The 23,071-nt window shown below is 46.3% G+C and overlaps 1 protein-coding gene across 1 annotated transcript in view; it reads right to left on the bottom strand.

Annotated features, from left to right (window-relative positions):
• STX18 (syntaxin 18) overlaps positions 1–13,188 on the bottom strand; it is a 237,369-nt gene extending 224,181 nt beyond the window's left edge. Inside the window, exon 1 of the mRNA XM_040335414.1 lies at positions 12,985–13,188. Coding sequence (XP_040191348.1) covers positions 12,985–13,131 — 147 coding nt within the window. The 5' untranslated portion in view covers positions 13,132–13,188. The remainder of the gene's footprint in view (positions 1–12,984) is intronic.
• Between the last annotated feature and the right edge of the window lie 9,883 nt (positions 13,189–23,071).

The following is a 23,071-nucleotide window of genomic DNA, read 5'->3' as shown; positions in this document are numbered from 1 at the left end:
GACTTACAAGTTGGGTCCCAAGTCGCTGTAGTGTGAAGCACTGTGTAAATTGTCGGCACGATACAAGCATTTCTAATAAATAGATAAAATTTAAAGCCGGAGTTAAATGCTTTGTAAACCTCGAGGCTAGTTCAACAAAAACAGATGAAAACAAAATGTGCCCACAGCATCAAATGAGATTCAATCAGATCACAAAACAATTAGAAGTAATTTTCCTGGCAGAGTTTGAAGAGTCTGCCCCCCACATAGTAGTTATGGACAACCTACTGTATATACGCCAAGTTTTTTAGCAATTTTTTTGTGCTGAAAATGCCCCCCTGGGCTTATACGCGAGTCACCTTTTTGCGCCTGATCTCCCGGACTTTGGGGACCCGGTACTGGCCAGCCATAGGTCCCTTGGACCCCAAACTTGGCAGACATGTAGCCCCACTCTTCCTCTACAAGTGTCCGGGAGCACCATTTTTTCAAAGCCGGGCACCCCTTCCATAGACTCCCATGTTAAACGGTTATTTCTCTGGTGAATTTGGGGACCTAGTACTGGCTGGTTGTAGGTCTCCTGTACCCAGAACTTGGCACACATGTAGCCCCGTTTCTCCTCTACAAGTGTGCAACGTTTGCTATCTGGGGGACCTACGGCTGGTGAGCACCGATTTTTCAAAGCCGGGAACCCCTTCCATAGACTCCCATGTTAAACAACATCAGTCTAGGCATGGGCACAGCGAGGCATGGGCACAGCGAGGCATGGGCACAGCGAGGCATGGGCACAGCGAGGCATCCAGATGGACACCCTAGGCCAGTGATGACGAACCTTGGCACCCCAGATGTTTTGGAACTACATTTCCCATGATGCTCAACTACACTGCCGAGTGCATGGGCATCATGGGAAATGTAGTTCCAAAACATCTGGAGTGCCAAGGTTCGCCATCACTGTCCTAGGCTTAAACTCGAGTCAATAAGATTTCCCAGTCTTTTGTGTTAAAATTAGGTGCCTCGGCTTATATTCAGGTTGGCTTATACTTGAGTATATACGGTAGTAATTCAAGGCAGACTTCCCTGCACCAAGTTACACCGGTGAAAGGCCACGGCACCCCCAAGTATAGTCAATAGGTCTTTCAATATTACAAAACCATAAAATGATTTTTCTTCTTGGAAAGGCTAATTAAGGACATGGCTTTAGAGTGATTTATCCAATACAAAGTCGCTGTAATCTTACTTTTCTAAACCCAGAAGAATACATGGAACGGTCTTCTTAAAATGATTAGATTAGGACAAGGCAAAGAACGATACCTTATATTTGTAGAATTCCACTGAACGATTCTCCCTCAATATAGAGTTGCACAAATCAAACAGCAGAAACGAACATCTGGCAATTAAATGTACATTCATGCTTTGGTAACACAAGACAAATGGCATTTTCTCTGGATGTAAAGTAACAAAATTAGTTCTGACAATTCCATACTCCCGCGGGGAATAAGGACTCCAAAACTGGATACTGTCTGCTTGTATCTAAGTGGAAAGTGCCCGTGTACAAGGTACAAAATTGCTAAATTCCACTGTAAAGTAAAACGTGCATTAAGGAATTTTAAATAGCTTTCCATTATATGTGACTCCAATCATTATTTCTCTCAGCATTACATTTTTTTTTACTTAAAAAAGGAGAAGAAGAAAAAAATGCACCAAAAACTACTTTGGAACTGCAGTATTTTTTGTTGGATTTGGGTTTCATAAAAAAAAAAAAAATAATAATAACACTGTACTTGTGGTATTTAAAGGATAACTAAAATGCAAAACTTTTTTTTTTTAGTTTGGAGTGGATATGGATGAGAATGCTTGTCAGTTTTTATTGCGGTCTGTTCGTCACCCTCTCTATTTGTCCTGTTAACCATTATCATTGAAAGTAAAAGAAAATCCCAAATTTTGGGTTGTCCCCAGAAACGTAAGAGGAAAAAATCTTCCAATCGGGACACTAGTTCTGGTGACCTGGGGGCCCCCAAGGAAGTCCCTTAATATGCAGAGATTTCCTCACACTTCCTGTTTGGCTGTGGGACAGAAAGTAAAAGGGAAAATTCAGCAATAGAACACAAATGAGAAAAAAAAGTCTTACAGGCGTTAAAGCCTTCCCTTACTTTATACAAAATGAAAAAAAAAAAAAAAGGAAGGTTTTGCCTATAGTTCTACTTTAACCGCTTAAGGTCCGCCTCCTGCACATAAACGTCGGCAGAATGGCACAGGCAGGCATATCAACGTACCTGTACGTCCCCTTTAAATGCCTGTCCGTGTGGTCGCGCCGCCGTGCTCGACACCCTGCCGCCATCCCTGTGAGTCGGATCCCCGCGATCGTCTCACGGAGGTATAGAGCGGGGAGATGGTTGTGTCTCCATAATTACTTGTTGAACAGTTCTGTGCCAGCGCTGGCATCTTATTCTGAGTGCTGGTCTTCAGGCCCCTTCGCTGGCTGGCAGGGGATGACATCACTCCCGCACGTGCATAGGAGGCTGTTATCCAAGGCATTCGGAGACTGGCCCAGCAGTGCAAATGGCGTTGCCCATGTGCAGCTAAGTTTACAGTGCCCGAGAATACAGTGAGCGGGCAGGTGAGGGCATTTTATTGCATAAGAGACAGTGTATGTCTTTTCTGCAATAAAAGCCTGCCTTCTCGCTGTTTTTTACAGCGGGACTTTAGCTCCACTTTAAACTTTGCATGTCTCTCTTTTTTTTACCAAAAAACACATTCCCTGTCATCTAGCTGGCCGATGCAACTCAGCAAGGGTGGGTATGTGTAGACATTTAGTATGCTGTGCTTATCTGCACATTATGCACAAGAGCAGATCGCCACCATTCCAACTTAAAGCAGTAGTAAACTGCAGCTTAAAAATAGGATAGGTAATGGCATAATGTGCATCGCATACTAGCAAATTATGAAATACTTACCTCAGAACAAAGCCCTCCAGCGGAATTCTGGCACCACTGGCATAGCTTCCATCTTCCCCTAGTCTACCTTCCAGGTTCGTGGGCTCCGAGCTGTATGAGTGGACGAGGGCCACAATGTAGTCACTTCCACGCATGCATGTGGGAGCCCTCGGCTGCGGCATGGAGCTCTGAGGCTGGGTTCACGCTAGTGCGATGCGGGAAGCCTGCGAATCCACTGCGGGTTCCCGCATCGCAAGGCAGTTTACACTGCCATACGCGAACTGCTAGGGAGTGTCATACAACATTAATGACACCCCCATTTCAGCTCGCATATCGCACTGCGAACTGACAGTTCGGACATGGATCGCATTGGGTGTGAACACCCATGCGATCCGATTCTGGTGCAGATCATAAAAAGGGCCCTGTGCGTGTTTGGTCCAAATGCGGTGCGATATCAGCCATACTATCTGTATGGCTACAATCCCATTGCACGTGATTTGCACTGCAGTGTGGTGTGAATCACATGCAATCTCGCACAGAGCACCAGTGTGAACCCAGCCTAAAGGTCCGGCATACAGTGACAACAAGGGCTGCATCCAGTGTGAATATCTCCTAAACACCGCAACTTTAAGCCCTGGTTCACATTGATGCTACTTTGAAATCGTGCTACTTTACTTGAAGCAAGGTCAGAGCGATTTCAGGTGCTACTTGATAGACATTTGTGTGGCTTCATGCACAGATGTCTATAGAAATCGCACCTGAAATCTGCAAAAGTAGTGCAAGAACTACTTTTGCAAATCGGTGCGGTGCCGCAAAATCGGTGTCGCACCGATTGGAACAGTGCCATTGCCGCCAATAGGCTGCGACTTGTCATGCGATTTGATCTCTCAAATCGCATGACAAATCACTCCAATGTGAACCTAGGCTTAAATATATTATTCACTGTGTCTACAGGCAAGCCTCATTATAGACTTACCTGTAGGTACAAGTTAAAAAAATTACTTTACGATCACTTTAAAGCGGGGGTTCACCCGTACATAAGACTTTTTCCCCTTAGATGGATGCTCGTTTTGTCTAGGGGAATCGGCTAGTTTTTTCAAAATATGAGCTGTACTTACCGTTTACGAGATGCATCTTCTCCGCCGCTTCCGGGTATGGGCTGCGGGACTGGGCGTTCCTATTTTGATTGACAGTCTTCCGAGAGGCTTCCGACGGTCGCATCCATCGCGTCACGATTTTCCGAAAGAAGCCGAACGTCGGTGCGCAGGCGCAGTATAGAGCCGCACCGACGTTCGGCTTCTTTCGGCTACGAGTGACGCGATGGATGCGACCGTCGGAAGCCTCTCGGAAGACTGTCAATCAAGAAGGAACGCCCGCTCCCGAAGACCCATACGCAGAAGCGACGGAGAAGATGCATCTCGAAAACGGTAAGTACGGCTCATATTTTAAAACAAATAGCCGATTCCCCTAGACAAAACGAGCATCCATCTAAGGAGAAAAGAGAAAAAAAAAAACAACATTGGGTGAACTCCCGCTTTAAGATAACGGCAATGTTTTATTTTGTTTTTATTCTCTCAAAAAACAGAATAGACTGGAATTTCTACCTCTATGAATGTACATAATTTATATAAAAAAATAAAATAAAATAATAATAATAATAATAATAATAATAATAATAATAATAATAGACAGCTAGTCTCTCGCCATCCCTTTAAAACGGTTTAAAAGCCAGCTATGTTCCTATATGATGGACAGTTTTCAGAGCTCTTGTATGACTAATCACATTAAATTGTCTGTGAATAGGCCCATGTGTGCCTTATGTTTCAAATTAAATCTCAAGTGGGACCTGATTAAGTAGAGGATTTTATTTGACTTTGATGTCCCCCCCGGAACCACTACATCTTTCCTTTTTAAGACATCCTGTCTGCAAATTTTTTCTCCTCTAATGATGCTGAGCAGTATCAGCTGATCAGCAGTTAATATGGTTCTCATCGAGAATTTGTGATGCAGTGATATTGCTTCCTGCACAATGCAAAGCCTCATTTTACTCTTCTTAAAATCCCTTTTATGAGAGGCACATGCTTGTTACTAAGGATGCCCGCCCTGGAGCATGCCCTTTCAAAACCTTGTCATCAATGGCACATTCCACTTTCTATTTGGACAAATTACATTAAAGTGCACTTAAAAAACAAACCTTATGTAAAACTGTTCCCTTCCACAGATACTTACCTTAATCCGATGGCATCAGTCTGGTAATTGTTTACATCCTGGCAATGCCAAAACATTACAGCTCTATAGACTTCTATGGGACCGCCTTCCTTAAAGGGGTTGTAAAGGTACAATTTATTTTTCCCTAAATAGCTTCCTTTACCTTAGTGCAGTCCCCCTTCACTTACCTCATCCTTCCATTTTGCTTTTAAATGTCCTTATTTCTTCGGAGAAATGCTCACTTCCTGTTCTTCTGTCTGTAACTCCACACAGTAATGCAAGGCTTTCTCCCTGGTGTGGAGAAAACCTCTTGAGGGGGGAGGGGGCAAGCCAGGACACTCTACTTTGCAGATAGAGAAAGGAGCTGTGTGTTAGTGGGCGTCCTGCTCGCCCCCTCCCCCCTCAAGAGGCTTTCTCCACACCAGGGAAAAAGCCTTGCATTACGGTGGTGAGTTACAGACAGAAGAACAGGAAGTGAGGATTTCTCAGAAGAAATAAGGACATTTAAAAGCAAAATGGAAGGATGAAGTAAGTGAAGGAGGACTGCACTAAGGTAAAGGAAGCTATTTAGGGATTTTTTTTTTTTACCTTTACAACCCCTTTAAAGAGAGGCTTTATAAGTACTGAAGGAACACTGCTTGTATGTCTTAAACATAGTGTAGTGGTTATGGTGAATGGCTTTGGTGTGGGCTTAGCAATTCAGCATCCCCACACATTTTCTGCAGGAAATGCATTTTCTAGTTGAAATAAAATATTGTTTTCAAATTCCTTCTACATACACTTCACTTCAGTAATGACTAAACACCACATCTGAGGTTCACACTGGTGCGATGCGGGAACTAGAGGTCGACGGATATGGGTTTTTCTCTGGCTGATGCAGATATTTAGAAATATATATGATACCGATTTTTTTGGGCCGATATATTAGGCAGCCTTTTTTTTTTTCCCTGCCCTTCATCTCAGAAAATCTAACAGTTAGACCCCTTTCACACTGGGGCGTTTTTCAGGCGCTTTTGGGCTAAAAATAGCGCCTGTAAAGTGTCTGCAAAAACGGCTCCCCTGCAGTCTCAGTATGAATGCCGAGTGCTTTCACACTGAGACGGTGAGCTGGCAGGACGTTAAAAAAAAGTCTTGCAAGCAGCATCTTTGGAGCGGTGTATACCGCTCCTCCACCCCTCCTGCCCATTTAAATGAATGTTACCGCTGCCGAAGAGCCTGCAAAGCGGTTACCAGCTCTCTTCACGCTGTGACAGCGTTTGAAAAAAGTTCTGGTGATAACCGTTAAGTCTGTTTACACCGGGTTCAGCTGTGATTAGACACAGCTTATCACATAGTAAAGGGCCGCTGTGATTGGACCTTCACCATGATCTGTGATTGCTGTGTCCAAAGGACACAGCAATCACAGAGTGTGTCCCAGGAGACGCACAAGGGGCGTGGTTCTGGGAGGACTGAGCCGCTCTGTAGCGGTCTTTAAGGCTATAGCACAGTTAGGAAGTGGTTAATATAACAGAGTCTAACGACATTCTCCTATCTTTTTAGAGCCAAATAAGTTACCATCCTAGTCTCTGTTTGATCTGCAGCTGTCATGGTGCTGCATAGGCAATCAGTTAAGACACCAGTCATTTCCATTTACAGCACAAGCAACTGACAGTTATTCACATGACTTGACCATAATTGATTTGGGTGAGATAAGCTTAAAACCAATGAGTTTTGTTCTATATTCATTTGTTAAACCTTGTAGAGGCTTTTACTTATTGGGGTTACACACACCCGATGGGCAAAGAAACTGAATAGGAGTGTGCACCACAAAAAGCGTGGGTTGGGAGTACTTTGTTGACATGGACGATTCCGAGGTTCCCAGTGCCTCATTAATTGAACAGTACCGATTGATCTGGCCATGAGCTAAGATTGTTGAGAGCCCGTAGTGTCAAGCTCCTCTCATGAGTGGTGCTCTGAGAGTGTTTCCAGTATCACTATGGGTCTGGGACCAGACTGAAAAACAAGCCTTGGCCACAGCATCCCTGCCTTTCCTGCACAATGTTTCATGGGCTAGGCATTTTGGCTTATACCAAGGCAATTTTTGTCACCAGGCCAAAAAGCCTAGCCATTGCACCTGAACTGGCACCCATTTGCATATTTTATTTTTTTCTCCAAGTGTATCACTTGCACTTATGCTTGTGTTGCCTTTCACTCAGGATGGAGGGTGTGGGTCCTCGGGCATACACTGAAGTCTTTGAGAAGGATGTGTGATCATCAGGTTCCTTCCTCCCCTGTCTTAGCAAGTTACTCTTGGGGAGAGCTCCTCACCTACTATTCGGCGGTTGGCTTCAGTTGATCATGAGCAGAAGGGTCTGTTCAGGCTTTTGGCTAGGTGGACCCGAGTGTGCCTAAGGCTTCATGTACATGGATAATTTACAACCTCTCCTGAACGATTTAATACGTCCATTTTGCGTATATATATATCTTTTCATTTTATTTAAATGACCAAAAACTATCCCTTTAAACAAAACGCTGCTAAACGTTTAGCCGCGTTTAGGTCTGAACTATAGGCCTTTTTTTTTTAAAGGCCTATAAACGCAACTGCCTAAAAACGACAGTAAACGACCCTGTGTAAATGTACTCATAAGATAACATTGAATGAGTTTAGGGACAGTTGAAAAAAGTGTGCAATTGCCTCTGAACGTCCCATTTAGCAGCAGCAGTGTACGTGGGGCCTTACCACCATCAGGAACCTTTGTGACCTGGAGGGGTCCTTCTTTGGGAGATGGACCAGAGATACAACCCAAGTGCACTTTTTTGTTCACTTACAGGGCCAGATTCACAGAAAAAGTACGCCGGAGTATCTGCTGATACTCTGGCGTACTTTCAAATTTGCCGCGTCGTATCTTTATATTATTTAGAATTCTCAAACAAAGATACGACGGCATTTGGCCAAGATCCGACAGGCTTACGGCTTTGTACGCCTTCGGATCTTAGGATGCAATACTTCGGCGCCCACTGGGTGGAGTTTGCGTCGTTTTCCACGTCGGGTATGCTAATTAGCTGTTTACGGCGATCCACGAAGGTACGCGCGTTCGTCTCATTCTCTTACGTCGTCGATAGTCGGCTTTTCCCATCGCAAAGTTACGGCTGCTATTTAGGTGGTGTAAAAATAGACAGCCCATGTTAAAGTATGGCCGTCGTTCCCGCGTCGAATTTCAATTTTTTTTTGCGTAAGTCGTCCGGGAATACGAAAGGACGTAACGCACGTCGCCGTTCAAAACATTACGTCGGGGCGACGTCATTTCGCACAAAGCATGGCGGGAAATTTCAAAGCGCAGTACGTTCGGTGCGGAAACGAGCCTAATTTAAATGATACACGCCCCATTTGAATTAGGCGGGCTTGCACCGGACGACTTTACGCTACGCCGCCGCAAGTTTACAGGCAAGTGCTTTGTGAATCAAGCACTTACGCTGAAAACTTGCGGCGGTGTAACGTAAATGGGATACGTTACGCCAGGGCTCGACAAATCCCGGGCGCCAGGTCGCCATGGCGACTAGAAATAGGGTCCTGGCGACTTGAATTGGAAGGGGGCAAAAAAAAAAAAAAATAATCTTTTTTTTTTTTTTTTTTTTAGTTTTGAGCTGGGGCCATCTGTTGGTATTACGGCTGTTGGTATTACAGGTTATTACCACCAGATGTGAGCTGGCGCCATCTGGTGGTGGGCGTTGGTATTACAAGTTAAGCAGCAATTCTAATGTTGTTTTTCACTATTTTCACTGCCATCTTCTTCCCTCTAATTAGAACCCCCAAACATTATATATATTTTTTATCCTAACACCCTAGAGAATAAAATGGCGATCGTTGCAATACTTTCTGTCACGCCGTATTTGCGCAGCGGTCTTACAAGCGCACTTTTTTTTTTGAAAAAATGACACTTTTTTTCATTAAAAAATAAGACACCAGTAAAGTTATCCCCATTTTTTTTTTATATTATGAAAGATAATGTTACGCCGAGTAAATTCATACCCAACATGTCACGCTTCAAAATTGCGTCCGCTCGTGGAATGCCGACAAACTTTTACCCTTTAAAATCTTCATAGGCGACGTTTAAAAAAAATCTACAGGTTGCATGTTTTGAGTTACAGAGAAGGTCTAGGGCTAGAATTATTGCTCTCGCTCTACCAATCGCGGCAATACCTCACATGTGTGGTTTGAACACCGTTTACATATGCAGAGGCTGCTCACGTATGTGTTCGCTTCTGCGCGCAAGCTCGTCGGGACGGGGGCGCGTTTTCTGGCTCCTAACTTTTTTACCTGGCTCCTAGATTCCAAGCAAATTTGTCAACCCCTGCGTTACGCCGCCAGATTTCTACATGAATCTGGCCCACAGTGTTTAGTTTTTGCATGCCCACTACAAGCTTAATTATAAATAAAAAAAATGAAAAAAACATGCAATTCTTAGTAAGAGCATGTGATATCAAGTAATTCTAGTATTTTACATAAAGTCTTTTTTTCTATAGTAATAGTAACTTTAAATTAAATGATTATAACAACATGCACTGCTAACTTAGTATGCACAGTAAACTCAATAGATCCAGAGACTTAAACAGAGACTTCATTGTAAACGTGTTTGAAGTGTAAAATTAGGGACAGTTGAAGTGTCCACATCCTAAGACTAACCTACGTAAAATGTATCATTACATTACACCCAGGAATATACTATATACTGTTCATGTTCACAAATAGAATTATAAGCCAAGTTCCAGATGGAACATAAAAAAAACTATTATATGAAAGAAATCATCAGAACAAGCCAGTAACGCTTTAAAGTGACAAGTTGCCTTTCTTATGCCGCGTACACACCATCACTTTATGTGATGAAAAAAAATGACGTTTTTAAAAACGTCACTTTAATTGACTGTGTGTGGGGGAAAACGTCGTTTTATGTCTTGTAAAAAACGACCAAAAAAATTGAAGCATGCTTCAATTTTATGTGTCGTTTTTCAAAAGTGCACTTTTTACTTCACAGAAATTGACCGTGTGTAGCAAAAAACGTCGTTTTCAAAGATGTTTTTTCATCCACGCATGCCCAGAAGCTACTTATGAAGCGAGCTTCAATGGTAAAACGTGGTGGAACGTAACCTCACTTTGCAAGATCATTGTGAGAAAAACGATGGTGTGTAGGCAACTTCGTCTTTGAAAATTGAAGTTTCAAAAACGTCATTTTTTACTTCACAGAAAGTGTCGTTTTTTTTCATCACATAAAGTGATGGTGTGTACGGGGCATTATTCGTAAAAGAACAATGATACCTCTGAACATCCATTATCATTTACAAACTTTAGAAGAAGCTGTCGTGACATAATGGGGCTTGTGATGATTACACCACCTGTAGTGACAGCTCCTCTTCCATATAAAAAATGATCACTTTTATAATACATAATATTCACATCTTCTTTCTCCCAGTATTTTCATCACACGTGAAGAATAATCTTTATTACATCTCTATCTGCTATTGTGCAAGTACAGGTCCCATCAGAAAAGGGATGTGCTGGGACTTGTGGTTCCTCAACAGCAAGAGAGTGAAAGCTACACTTTACAATGCATAATATAATATATCATCATCTCTCTTATAAAATGTAACTCTCATAATGACTCTGAGCTGTTGTGGAATTACAAATCCCAACAGAACCGTCTGGGATTCCTCCCCAGCTGGAGAGTGACAGGAAAACTTGTATATAGACCTTAGATGACACGATCTCCCCTGTGAAGGGGGAGGAGCCTAGCAGATGGAACCAGAGGGAGCTATATCAGCTGGGAAGCAACAGGTACTTCTAACTAAGCCCCACTTATCATCAGATCCGTTCAATCATCTCCACAAGTTGATGAGTCACAAGGACAAGTCCCGGCGGAAGCTGTCAGTTGGAAGGACGAGTCCCGGCGGAAGCTGTCAGTTGGAAGGACGAGTCCCGGCGGAAGCTGTCAGCTGGAAGGGCATGAGTCCCGGCGGAAGGGCATGAGTCCCGGCGGAAGCTGTCAGGTGGAAGGGCATGAGTCCCGGCGGAAGCTGTCAGCTGGAAGGGCATGAGTCCCGGCGGAAGGGCATGAGTCCCGGCGGAAGGGCATGAGTCCCGGCGGAAGGGCATGAGTCCCGGCGGAAGCTGTCAGCTGGAAGGACGACTCCCGGCGGAAGCTGTCAGCTGGAAGGACATGAGTCCCGGCGGAAGCTGTCAGCTGGAAGGACATGAGTCCCGGCGGAAGCTGTCAGCTGGAAGGACATGAGTCCCGGCGGAAGCTGTCAGCTGGAAGGACATGAGTCCCGGCGGAAGCTGTCAGCTGGAAGGACATGAGTCCCGGCGGAAGCTGTCAGCTGGAAGGACATGAGTCCCGGCGGAAGCTGTCAGCTGGAAGGACATGAGTCCCGGCGGAAGCTGTCAGCTGGAAGGACATGAGTCCCGGCGGAAGCTGTCAGCTGGAAGGGCATGAGTCCCGGCGGAAGCTGTCAGCTGGAAGGGCATGAGTCCCGGCGGAAGCTGTCAGCTGGAAGGGCATGAGTCCCGGCGGAAGCTGTCAGCTGGAAGGACGAGTCCCGGCGGAAGCTGTCAGCTGGAAGGACGAGTCCCGGCGGAAGCTGTCAGCTGGAAGGGCATGAGTCCCGGCGGAAGGGCATGAGTCCCGGCGGAAGCTGTCAGCTGGAAGGGCATGAGTCCCGGCGGAAACTGTCAGCTGGAAGGACGAGTCCCGGCGGAAGGGCATGAGTCCCGGCGGAAGGGCATGAGTCCCGGCGGAAGGGCATGAGTCCCGGCGGAAGGGCATGAGTCCCGGCGGAAGGGCATGAGTCCCGGCGGAAGCTGTCAGGTGGAAGGGCATGAGTCCCGGCGGAAGCTGTCAGCTGGAAGGGCATGAGTCCCGGCGGAAGCTGTCAGCTGGAAGGGCATGAGTCCCGGCGGAAGCTGTCAGCTGGAAGGGCATGAGTCCCGGCGGAAGCTGTCAGCTGGAAGGGCATGAGTCCCGGCGGAAGGGCATGAGTCCCGGCGGAAGCTGTCAGGTGGAAGGGCATGAGTCCCGGCGGAAGCTGTCAGGTGGAAGGGCATGAGTCCCGGCGGAAGCTGTCAGCTGGAAGGGCATGAGTCCCGGCGGAAGCTGTCAGCTGGAAGGACGAGTCCCGGCGGAAGCTGTCAGCTGGAAGGACGAGTCCCGGCGGAAGCTGTCAGCTGGAAGGACGAGTCCCGGCGGAAGCTGTCAGCTGGAAGGACGAGTCCCGGCGGAAGCTGTCAGCTGGAAGGACGAGTCCCGGCGGAAGCTGTCAGCTGGAAGGACGAGTCCCGGCGGAAGCTGTCAGCTGGAAGGACGAGTCCCGGCGGAAGCTGTCAGCTGGAAGGACGAGTCCCGGCGGAAGCTGTCAGCTGGAAGGATGACTCCCGGCGGAAGCTGTCAGCTGGAAGGATGACTCCCGGCGGAAGCTGTCAGCTGGAGGGATGAGTCCCGGCGGAAGCTGTCAGCTGGAGGGATGAGTCCCGGCGGAAGCTGTCAGCTGGAGGGATGAGTCCCGGCGGAAGCTGTCAGCTAAAAGACGAGTCCCGGCGAAAGGTGTCAGCTGGAAGGATGAGTCCCGGCGGAAGCTGTCAGTTGGAAGGACAAGTCTATAGGGGGCAATCAATGCTATACACACCCAGCATATGATGGAAGGTCAGCAGATGTGAGGACATGCTGGGAGTTGTGGTTCCCCAGCAGCCGTGAGATGGTCGGTGCTCTCCCCTTTCCTCACCCATGATGAAGGGAGGCTCTTCAGCTCCCAGTATAAGCTGTCAGGGCACGCTGGGAGTTGTAGTTCCACAACAGCTGGCTTTGACAGGTCCCCTTTTCTGCCCCCAGCCCGCACTCACCACATCCCGGGCTCTGGCACTGAAGGTCCCCCGGGGCCGGTTCTTCCTCAGTATGTCTGTCTCCGGCAGGGACACCCCGAGCGCCTTATTGCGGGTTTTCACAGTCTTCACACTGGCTCTGAACAGCAGAGTGATGTCCGCCGCCATGTTTACACCTCCACGTCATCACGTGTGCAGAGGAGAAACTCGTCCGCCGGGAACGGGGCGCTGGCAGCAGAGTTCCGGGGAGGGGGAGGAGTCAGGGAGGTCACTTGTGTGAAGAGATCTGTACAGGCTGAGAATATAGCCAGTGATGGGGGGGGAGACACACAGTCTGCTCTCCTCTCCACTGAGAATGGAAACACTACACTGAGGCTCATAATAACACCAAAAAAATAATAAAGCAACCCAGCATTCATTAACCACTTGACTTGATGATTTATCCCCCTTCATGACCAGTCAATTTTTTGTGTTTCTACAACCACTTAAAGCGGAGTTCCGCCCAATTTTTTTCTGATGACTTTTAAAATATGGACACTTACCTGCCCACCTTGTCGGCACCTGAAGCCGAAGCCGATCCCTCGGCTCTCAGGTGGAGGCGCCGCCATCTTTGCCCCTCCCCCTGAAAGGTGCCAAATGTGACACCAGAGGGGGGTCCGAAAAGCGGAAATTCCATTTTGGGGTGCAACTCCACTTTAAGCCTATTTTTTATCTTTGCTGTTACAAGTAAAAATAATTTAAATGTTTTTGCTAGAAAATGACTTAGAACCTCCAAACATTATGGGGCCGATTCACAAAGAGATACGACGGTGTATCTACAGATACACCATCGTATCTCTGACGTACACTGGTCCTATCTATGCGCCTGATTCATAGAATCAGTTACGCATAGATAGGGCTAGATCCGACAGTGTTACAATGCGTTACACTGTCGGATCTTTTTTTCAATTTAAAAATGGCGCCGGGGACGTTCCCGCTGATTTACGATAAATAATATGTAAATCAGCGAGATACGCAAATTCACGAACGTATGCGGACCCGTCGCAGTGTTCTTACGTCGTTTCCGTAGCGGTTTTCCGTTGTATACTTACCCCTTCTTTTATCAGGCGCAGCCAATGTTAAGTATAGCCGGCGTTCCCGCGTCGAATTTGAATTTTCCTACGTCGTTTGCGTACGCCGATTCACGAACACGCGCGTCGCAAGTCCCGCTCACGTCGCAACCACTGACGTCCTAGTGACGTCAGTGGGAGCAATGCACGCCGGGAAATTCCCCGGACGGCGCATGCGCATTTAAATCGGCGCGGGAACGCGCCTGATTTAAATAGTACACTCCCCTAGCCGCGGAATTTGAATTCCGCCGGGGGATTTAGGATCCGCCGTCGCAAGTTTGGAGGTAAGTGGTTTGTGAATTAGCCACTTGCCTCCTAAACTTGCGGGAGCGGATCTTAATTCACGTAGATCGAGCGGATCTATAGATCCGCTGAGCTACGTGAATCTGGCCCTATATGTTTGTTTTTTTCAGACACCCTAGAGAATGAAATGGCGGTCGTTAAAATATTTTCTGTCACACCATATTTGCGCACTGGCCTTACAAGCGCAATTTTTTGGGGGAAAAAAAATTAAAAAATTGAATTAAAAAATAAGACACCGGTAAAGTTATCCCAATTTTTATTTTATATTGTGAAAGATGATGTTATGCCGAGTAAATTCATACCCAACATGTCACACTTTAAAATTGCGCCCGCTCAAAACTGGCTGGGAAAGGGTTAACATAGGGTTGCTATCTGCCCAGGATTCCCCCGGACAGTTTGGGTTTGGAATCATGCATCCGGGTTTCAGACATTATTCAGAATGGACTATGGCTTCCCAGCAGGGTTGCAGGCTGCAGTTGAATGCAATTGACAGCCTTATGTAAAAAGAAAAGATAAGAGTGGTGCGCTTATTAACGTGCCATAAGATAATATATATTAAAGAATAAAAATTATGAGTATCCAAACATAAAAATAAAGATAAATATAAAGAAATATAACCAAAAGCCCAATGGTGGGGATCAGTTGAGATACTGTAGAGAAAATTCATAGGGATCAGTTCATATCTCTATATACCTCTGTAAAAAGCTCACAGGGATAACTTGATAGAAGAAGAAACAAGGCAAAACATCAACCCAAACATCGACTATTAAATTTATGAATTGGCCGCTCACCTCCAGAAATGACCTAAAAGGTCAAAAAAGGCTCATCAGATATTCAGATAAGGAATCCTGCGGAAGGATCTGTAAAGGTATCCAGGTCACAAGTGCAGACGGAGAACTATGTCCAATCTTGGCATCAAAACATCTTGGGTAATTTCATATAAAGAGGAAACAGCTCACTCCAAAGGATGAAACTTCTTGTATCAATGGTGTTTCAAATCTGGACTGGAGTAGCTACCTAAGAATCCTCCCAGGGTGTACTAAGAACAGGTAAAGCACATCAGACTCTTCCCAAAGACCAATTGACAGCCTTAGCTGTGCATGCTTCCCTATGATAGGGTGACCAGACATCCCCAGTTTCAGGGGACAGTCCCCTGATTGAGGACACTGTCCCCGGACCAAGTCTGTCCCTGGTTTTGTCCCCAGATTGGATTTAATAGGGGGCAGGGGCAATTTTTAAGGACAATCCGTGCAGAATTAAAATAAAAAAAATTGATTACACACCCGCGCCTACTAGCATAGGGGGGTTGTATTTTTTCCATTATCTGTGCCCCTTTCTGATGATCATGTGCTGGTCGGAGCGGAGGGAATATTTCTTCAGTTTCGGGCGCATGCCCATTCAGCTTCGCTCGCATGTTCTTCTGCCTTGGCTCAAATCCTGGCCAGCCACCTGCCTATCTCCTTGCCTTCCTTGGCAGAGTGATCTTCCTCCGCTCCCCATCCAGTAGTAGCCGGGGCCCGAAGAGTAAGACTTGAGAGGCTGTGAGGCGGGCGGCGATGGGCAGAGAGTCGCTGATTGTTGCCATTACTAGTAAAGAAAAAATATGTCCCCGGATTTCATTTAAAAAATCTGGTCACCTTACCCTATGAGACTGTGTAGAGGGGGTTTGTCCAAACCCTCCACACATGTCTCATATTACACTCAGCAGCCTGCTCAGTGTTGTACCGTGTGTAACATCAGGTCCAACCCCCTGCCTGCTAGAGCTCAGATAATGCTGTGTAAACTGTACACTTTTAACAGCTTTTGAAAAGAGAGAGCTGTAGATAAACAGGTATAACTTATGTAGGAGGCCAGTCACTTTACTTGGTTTATGTAAGGGTTTACAACCACGTTAATTCAGTTTTGACACTAGTAGAATAATAAGTGAAAAGCCTTTAAAGTAGACCCAACTTATTTTTGTTCCTTTTATGTTGAGCAAGGGAGGGTTATAACCAGGGGTCAAGTCCTGGGGAAAAAAGTGTGGGAACTCCCACCCAAGATCACTCCCCCACCAAAAAAAAAAATGATACGCTCATATGCATAATTATTATACCGCAAGTTCTTTCTAAATCCCGCGATAACTCGCGGCAGACCTCCGCAATGTCTCCTGGGAACAATGACAAAAGCTCCCAGGAGACATTGCGGCATCGAGGAAGTGACGGAATACCCGCACACTACCCGATGAATCCATATACAGGAAGCGGCCAGTAACATAAAGGATTACTAAGGTTCGCCTGCCCCGACAGTGACTCGAGCTGGGCATCGCCGCTTAGTGAAGGTTTGGCTCGGCATTTCGGCTGCTCTCGGCTGCTCTAGTCCTGCAAAGGGAACTGAGTTCCTGCTGTGAAAAAAGTGCAGGAACTCCGTTCCCATGCGTTCCCGCAGGACTTGAGCCCTGGTTATAACATCTGTCAGTTTTTTCTCCATGTATGTCCCATTTGGGAGATTTCCTTTTACTTCCTGTCACATTGTCGAAACAGGAAGTGAGAAGAAATGCTTCCAAAAAGAGGGAATCCAGAACTTATGTCCCCAATGGAAGATTATCCTTCTATTATTGTTCTGCGGACAAACTAAAATTCTGGATTTTCTTGGTAAATGGTGTACAGGACGCCATGGCTGGGTCCTGGAAGGACGTTATATTTCCCCTCTGTTTGGACTGTGGTGCCTTTAAGGGAACGGAAAGGGTTAATGCACCTGTCCAAGGAAGTAGTTTAAAGCAGACAGGAAGTGCAGGTGAGAGGGAAGGAGTGTAGGAGAGTCCAATGCATGGTGAATGGTGGACAAGGAAAGCTGTGGAAGCTATGAAAAGCTGTGAAAAGCTGTGAAAGGACTTGGCAGTGTCCTGCCTAAAAACCTGCTACTGAAGGACTTACCTGGAAGGACTGTTTAACTGCGATAGCAGTTCTGAGCTGTACAAGTCGGTGAGACTGTTATTTCTTTTGTTTTTGCTGCTGCTAAGCCATTTAAGTTTAATAAACCACAGTTTTGATTTAAGAAGCCTGTGTCCTGCGATCAAGCTGGTCCCCCAAACATTACAATGGTAAATAGGACAAATAGAGAGGGTGAATCTCCTTAACGGAGGCACAGACAGCAACAAAAACCTGGCAGATGTTCTAATCCCTCTCCAATCGACCCTAAACGAAAGGCTGGAAGGCTCACACGCTTCAGATGTGTAATGCCCTGTACACACGGTCGGAATTTCCGATGGAAAAAGTCAGATGGGAGGTTTTCATCGGATATTCCGACCGTGTGTGTGTGCCCCATCTGACTTTTTCCATCCGAAATTCCGACAGAGTTAGATAGAGAACATGTTCTCTATTTTTCCGACGGAAACCATGCATGCTCAGAAACAATTCTACGCATGATCGGAAGCATTGAACTTAATATTTTTTTTTTTGTTGAATGTCACCGCGTTCTTGACGGTAAGAATTTGGTGTGACCGTGTGTATGCAAGACAGCTTGAGCCGAGTTCTGTCGAAAAAAACATCCGATTTTTTTCCAACGAAAAATCCGTCCATGTGTCATGTGTATATCGTAAATTTAGAAATAACATAAGCCCCTCTTCTACTAGAATAAACAAAAAACAGCAGGCCAAGTCAAAAGTACATTTTCTGTAGCTTTATAAAGTTGTCTCAGATAACAAGTAACATATCTTTAGGACGCTATAAACCTCAGAAGGCTCTAGGAAAAATGTACTGTATATACTCGAGTATAAGCCGAGTTTTTTAGCACATTTTTTTGTGCTGAAAATGCCCCCCTCGGCTTATACTCGAGTCACCTTTTTGCGCCTAATCTTCTGGACTTTGGGGACCCGGTGCCAGCCAGCCGTAGGTCCCCTGAACCCCAAACTTGGCACACATGTAGCCCCACTCTACAAGTGTGCAAAGTTTGTTGTCTGGGGGACCAACGGCCGGGGAGCACCGATTTTTCAAACCGGGCACCCCTTCCATAGACTCCCATGTTAAACGGTAATTTCTCCAGTGATCTTGGGGACACAGGTCCCCTGGACCCGGAACTAGCCTCATTTCTCATCTACAAGTGTGCAAAGTTTGTTGTCTGGGGGACCTACGGTTGGGGAGCACCGATTTTTCAAAGCCGGGTACCCCTTCCATAGACTCCCATGTTAAACGTCAGTCATGGGCACAGTGAGGCATGGGCACAGTGAGGCATGGACACAGTGAGGCATGGGCACAGTGAGGCATGGGCACAGTGAGGCATGGGCACAGTGAGGCATGGGCACAGTGAGGTATGGGCACAGTGAGGTATGGGCACAGTGAGGCATGGACACAGTGAGGCATGCACATGGACACAGTGAGGCATGCACATGGACTAGGGTGACCACATTTCCAAACTACCGTTCAGGGACACCCTCCCTTCCCAGAAATCAGCTTGTGCTGTAACGAATCACAGCACAGTGATTGGACACAAGAGACAGGATTTATGATTTCTCCAATCACAAGCAGGGGGTGGGATTGTGCTTCTCCAGGCATTCCTGGCCAGGACAAGTACTGTCAGTGAGTAAAGCGGTGATGTTGCGGCCTTTTTTGAAGGTATCAGATTGGCCCGGGGAGGGTGGCTGTGTCAGTTTCATTCCGGGACACTGTATTGTCCTGGAATGAATGTGCCCGGGACAGACGTGCAAAATGCGGGACTGTCCCAGGCAATCCGGGACATGTGGTCACCCTAACATGGACACAGTGAGGCATGCAGATACACACCCTAGGCTTATACTCGAGTCAATACGTTTTCCCATTTTTTTGTGGTAAAATTAGGTGCCTCGGCTTATATTCGGGTCGGCTTATACTCAAGTATATACAGTAGATTTGAGAAGACATCTCTAGTCTACAGTGGCCAGTACTCACAATTTTTCAGGGTGAAAATCGATCAGGTGGGTTAGAATTTGTTTCACCGTCTCTATTGTTCTCCTCTATGGATATTTGCAGTCCTGGTGGTGCCTGCCTGTCCCACTCACTCTCTCCTCATTGACATTAACATGCTGACTTGACAGGGTCAATTTTCATAATGTATGGGCTCTGAGGAATTGATGCCCTAAGGGTAGGTAGAACATGTCTCTACTTTAATTGCTTTCTATTGTCTTTGGACAGCCAAAATCTCAATTCCCGACATCTTGCAACAGTTTAGTGTAAAAATAATTTTCTCTTTTTTGCACAGCTCTTTTTACACATTAATATATAGATTTATATTTTACCAGACGTTTGAACTGCTATTATCAATATCATATAGCATAAGATCATTTCATCATTCATGCATTTAATTTAAAGGAGATCATTAGAGGTCCTACACAATGGAAAGTTGTTTGTACCGCATACTTGTGATTATTACTTAGCTCTGAAATATTTTCTAGGGTCAGTATGTTCCGGTAGTGGTAATTGTATGTTTTTTGATGCATAGAGGCTCCTGGCACAGGATAAAGTGAGTATGCAGAGTTAATCGGTGTTGGGGCTTAGGCCCGTATTTTGCAATCTTTTTAATTTCACACAGTTTTTGCGCAGACGTTTTTTAAACGCAATTTTTTGGGGAAAAAATATACTTTTAAGGAATTGAAAAAATAAACATCATGGCCCGGATTCACATACATTGGCGCATATTTATGCCGGCGTAGCGTATCCAATATACGCTACGCCGACGTAGCGCAGAGAGGCAAGCACCGAATTCACATAGCACTTGCCTCCCAAACTGCGCTGGGTTCCCTCGGCGTAAGCCGGCGTAGGTGGAAGTGGGCATGAGCCATGCTAATGAGGCGTGACCCCATGCAAATGATGGGCTGAGTGCCATACAAGTACTTTTACTTTTTTTTTTTTTGCGTGTACTGAGGAGCCGGACTGCAGGAGTTGGGAGTAGGCAGGCCTCCCCCAGAGGCAATCTGCCACCTTTCTTCCTTCCCCCGGGTGGCAATGGTGGGTGTGTGAGGGGGTCCTCCCACACAGCCCGCCCTACCTGCTCCGCTTTGAAGCCCAACGGGGCAGAGGGACTCCCTATAAGGGAGTGAGAGGATCTAGCCCGCTTAACCAGCCCCATTAGTCCTTCGCCTCTCTTTTTAGAGACCGCGTGGTCAAAGTGCGTGCATGTTAACCCAATTTCGAGTGCATGTGTAAGTGTGGTGGTTTTTGTGGGAGGGGGGTGGGCGTACTAAGTGCAGGCTTACCTCGCATAGCACACCCACCGGGAGCCGGGCTGAGACCACCAAACTCAATTCACATGTAGCTGAGACCGGGATCCGAACCCCCCCTGCCAATCGCGTTGAGCCACCGCAGCTCCCTCCCATACAAGTACTTAAAAACGAATGGAACTACTCCCTAAGATACGACGGATCACTGCCTACGACGTGAACGTAACCTACGCCCAGCCCTATTCACGTACAACGTAAACGACGTAAAATACGAGGGCTGTGTTCCCTGATCCATACCTTAGCATGAGTTGCGCCTCATATATGGGGAATAACTTTACGCTAGACGTACGACTTACGCAAACCGCATATATTATGCGCCGGGCGCAAGTACGTTCGTGAATCGACGTATCTCCCTCATTTCCATATTTGAATAGGAAATCAATGGGAGCGCCTTTGCGGCCAGCGTAACTATGAGCCCACTATACGCCGGCGTAGGAAAGTTACGTTGGTCGAATGAAGCCTAATTTCAGGTGTATCTAGTTTTGTGGGCATGGCGCACAGATACGACGGCGCATATTTGCACTTACGCGGCGTATCTCGAGATACGTTGGCGTAAGTTCTTTGTGAATCCGGGCCTATATATATACCCCAACTTTTGAATATTATGAAAGATAATGTTACACCGTGTAAATAGATACCTAACATGTAATGCTTTAAAATTGCACTCACTCATGGAATGGCGCCAAATTATGGTACTTAAAAATCTCCAAGGACAACGCTTTAGAAATTTCTACAGGTTACCAGTTTAGAGTTACAAAGGAGGTGTAGTGCTAGAATTTTTGCTCAGACATTTGCGGCAATACCTCACAAGTGTGGTGAAGGGGAGGAAAGAGGGTGCAGACAGTTGTTGAGGCTGTCCCCTCACACACTCAAACCAAAGGAAAATTGCTTATGGACTATTCTTGTACTGATAGACAGACAATCAACTTTAATAAAAATATTGGGGCAGATCCTCAAAGAAATTACGCCGGTGTATCTGTTGATACGCTGCGTAATTTCACATTTTGCGCGTCATATCTTTGTTTTGGTATCCACCAAACAAGATACAACGACATCTGTGTTAGGCCCCATACACACGAGAGGATTTATCCGCGAATACGGTCCAGCGGACCGTTTCCGCGGATAAATCCTCTCGAGGATTTGAGCGGATTTCCATGCGATGGAGTGTACTCACCATCGCGCCGAAATCCTCTGGCGATGACGTGTCGCGCCGTCGCCGCGATTATGACGCGGCGACGTGCGCGACGCTGTCATATAAGGAATTCCACGCATGCGTCGAATCATTACGACGCATGCGGGGGATCCCTTCGGACGGATGGATCCGGTGAGTCTATACAGACCAGCGGATCCATCCGTTGGGATGGATTCCAGCGGATAAATTTGTTTAGCATGTCAGCAAATATTTATCTGCTGGAATCCATCCCAGGGGATAAATATCCGCGGAAAAAGATCCGCTGGAGTGTACACACCATAGGATCTATCCGCTGAAACCCATTCGCTGGGATTTTTCAGCGGATGGATTCTATCGTGTGTATGGGGCCTTAGATCCGACAGGCGTACGCCTTAGTACGCCGTCGGATCTAAGATGCAATTTTCCGGCGGCCGCTGGGTGGCTTTCACGTCGTAATCCGCGTCGAGTATGCAAATTAGCTATTTCCGACGATCCACGAACGTACGAGCGGCCGTCGCATTCTTTTACGTCGTTTCCGTTCGGCTTTTTAAAGCTGCTATCTAGTGGCGTACTCAATGTTAAGTATGGCCGTCGTTCCCGTGTATAATTTTGAAAATTTAACGTCGTTTGCGTAAGTCGTCCGTGAATAGGGCTGGACGCCATTTATGTTCAAGTCGAAAACAATGACGTCCTTGCGACGTCATTTGGAGCAATGCACCCTGGGACTTTTGACGGACGGGGCATGTGCAGTTCGTTTGGCGCGGGGACGCGCTTCATTTAAATGAAACACTCCCCCTACTCGCCGCATTTGAATTCCCTGCCCTTACGCCGCGAGAGATACACTACGCCACCGTAACTTACGGTGCAAATTCTTTCAGGATTCAAAGATTTGCAAAGTAAGTTACAGCGGCGTAGCGTATCTCACATACGCTGCGTCCACGCAATTGTATGTGGATCTGCCCCATAATTTATTACATATAAAAAGCATACAATTAAACAAAATCAATATACCAATAAAACTGGAAATTGACCTTACAGTATACAATTACTCGTAGGTTTCTCCAAAAAAGAGATATCTGGTAATGGTGTTCGCCTCATAGATTAAAGGTCCTCTACTAGTTGCGTTTTATAAACATTTTGGATGATGGTACTTTTTATACCTTAATTGTAGGATCTAATATCTGAGGCTTTACTCAAAAATTTCACAATACCTCACATGTGTGGTGCAAACACCATTTACATTTGTGAGCATGACCTACATATGCGTTCACTATGGGCACGTGGGGATGGGGCGCT

Source organism: Rana temporaria, chromosome 1, assembly GCF_905171775.1.
Source record: "Rana temporaria chromosome 1, aRanTem1.1, whole genome shotgun sequence".
NCBI lineage: Eukaryota > Metazoa > Chordata > Amphibia > Anura > Ranidae > Rana > Rana temporaria.
This window is presented reverse-complemented; position numbering and strand designations above follow the sequence as displayed.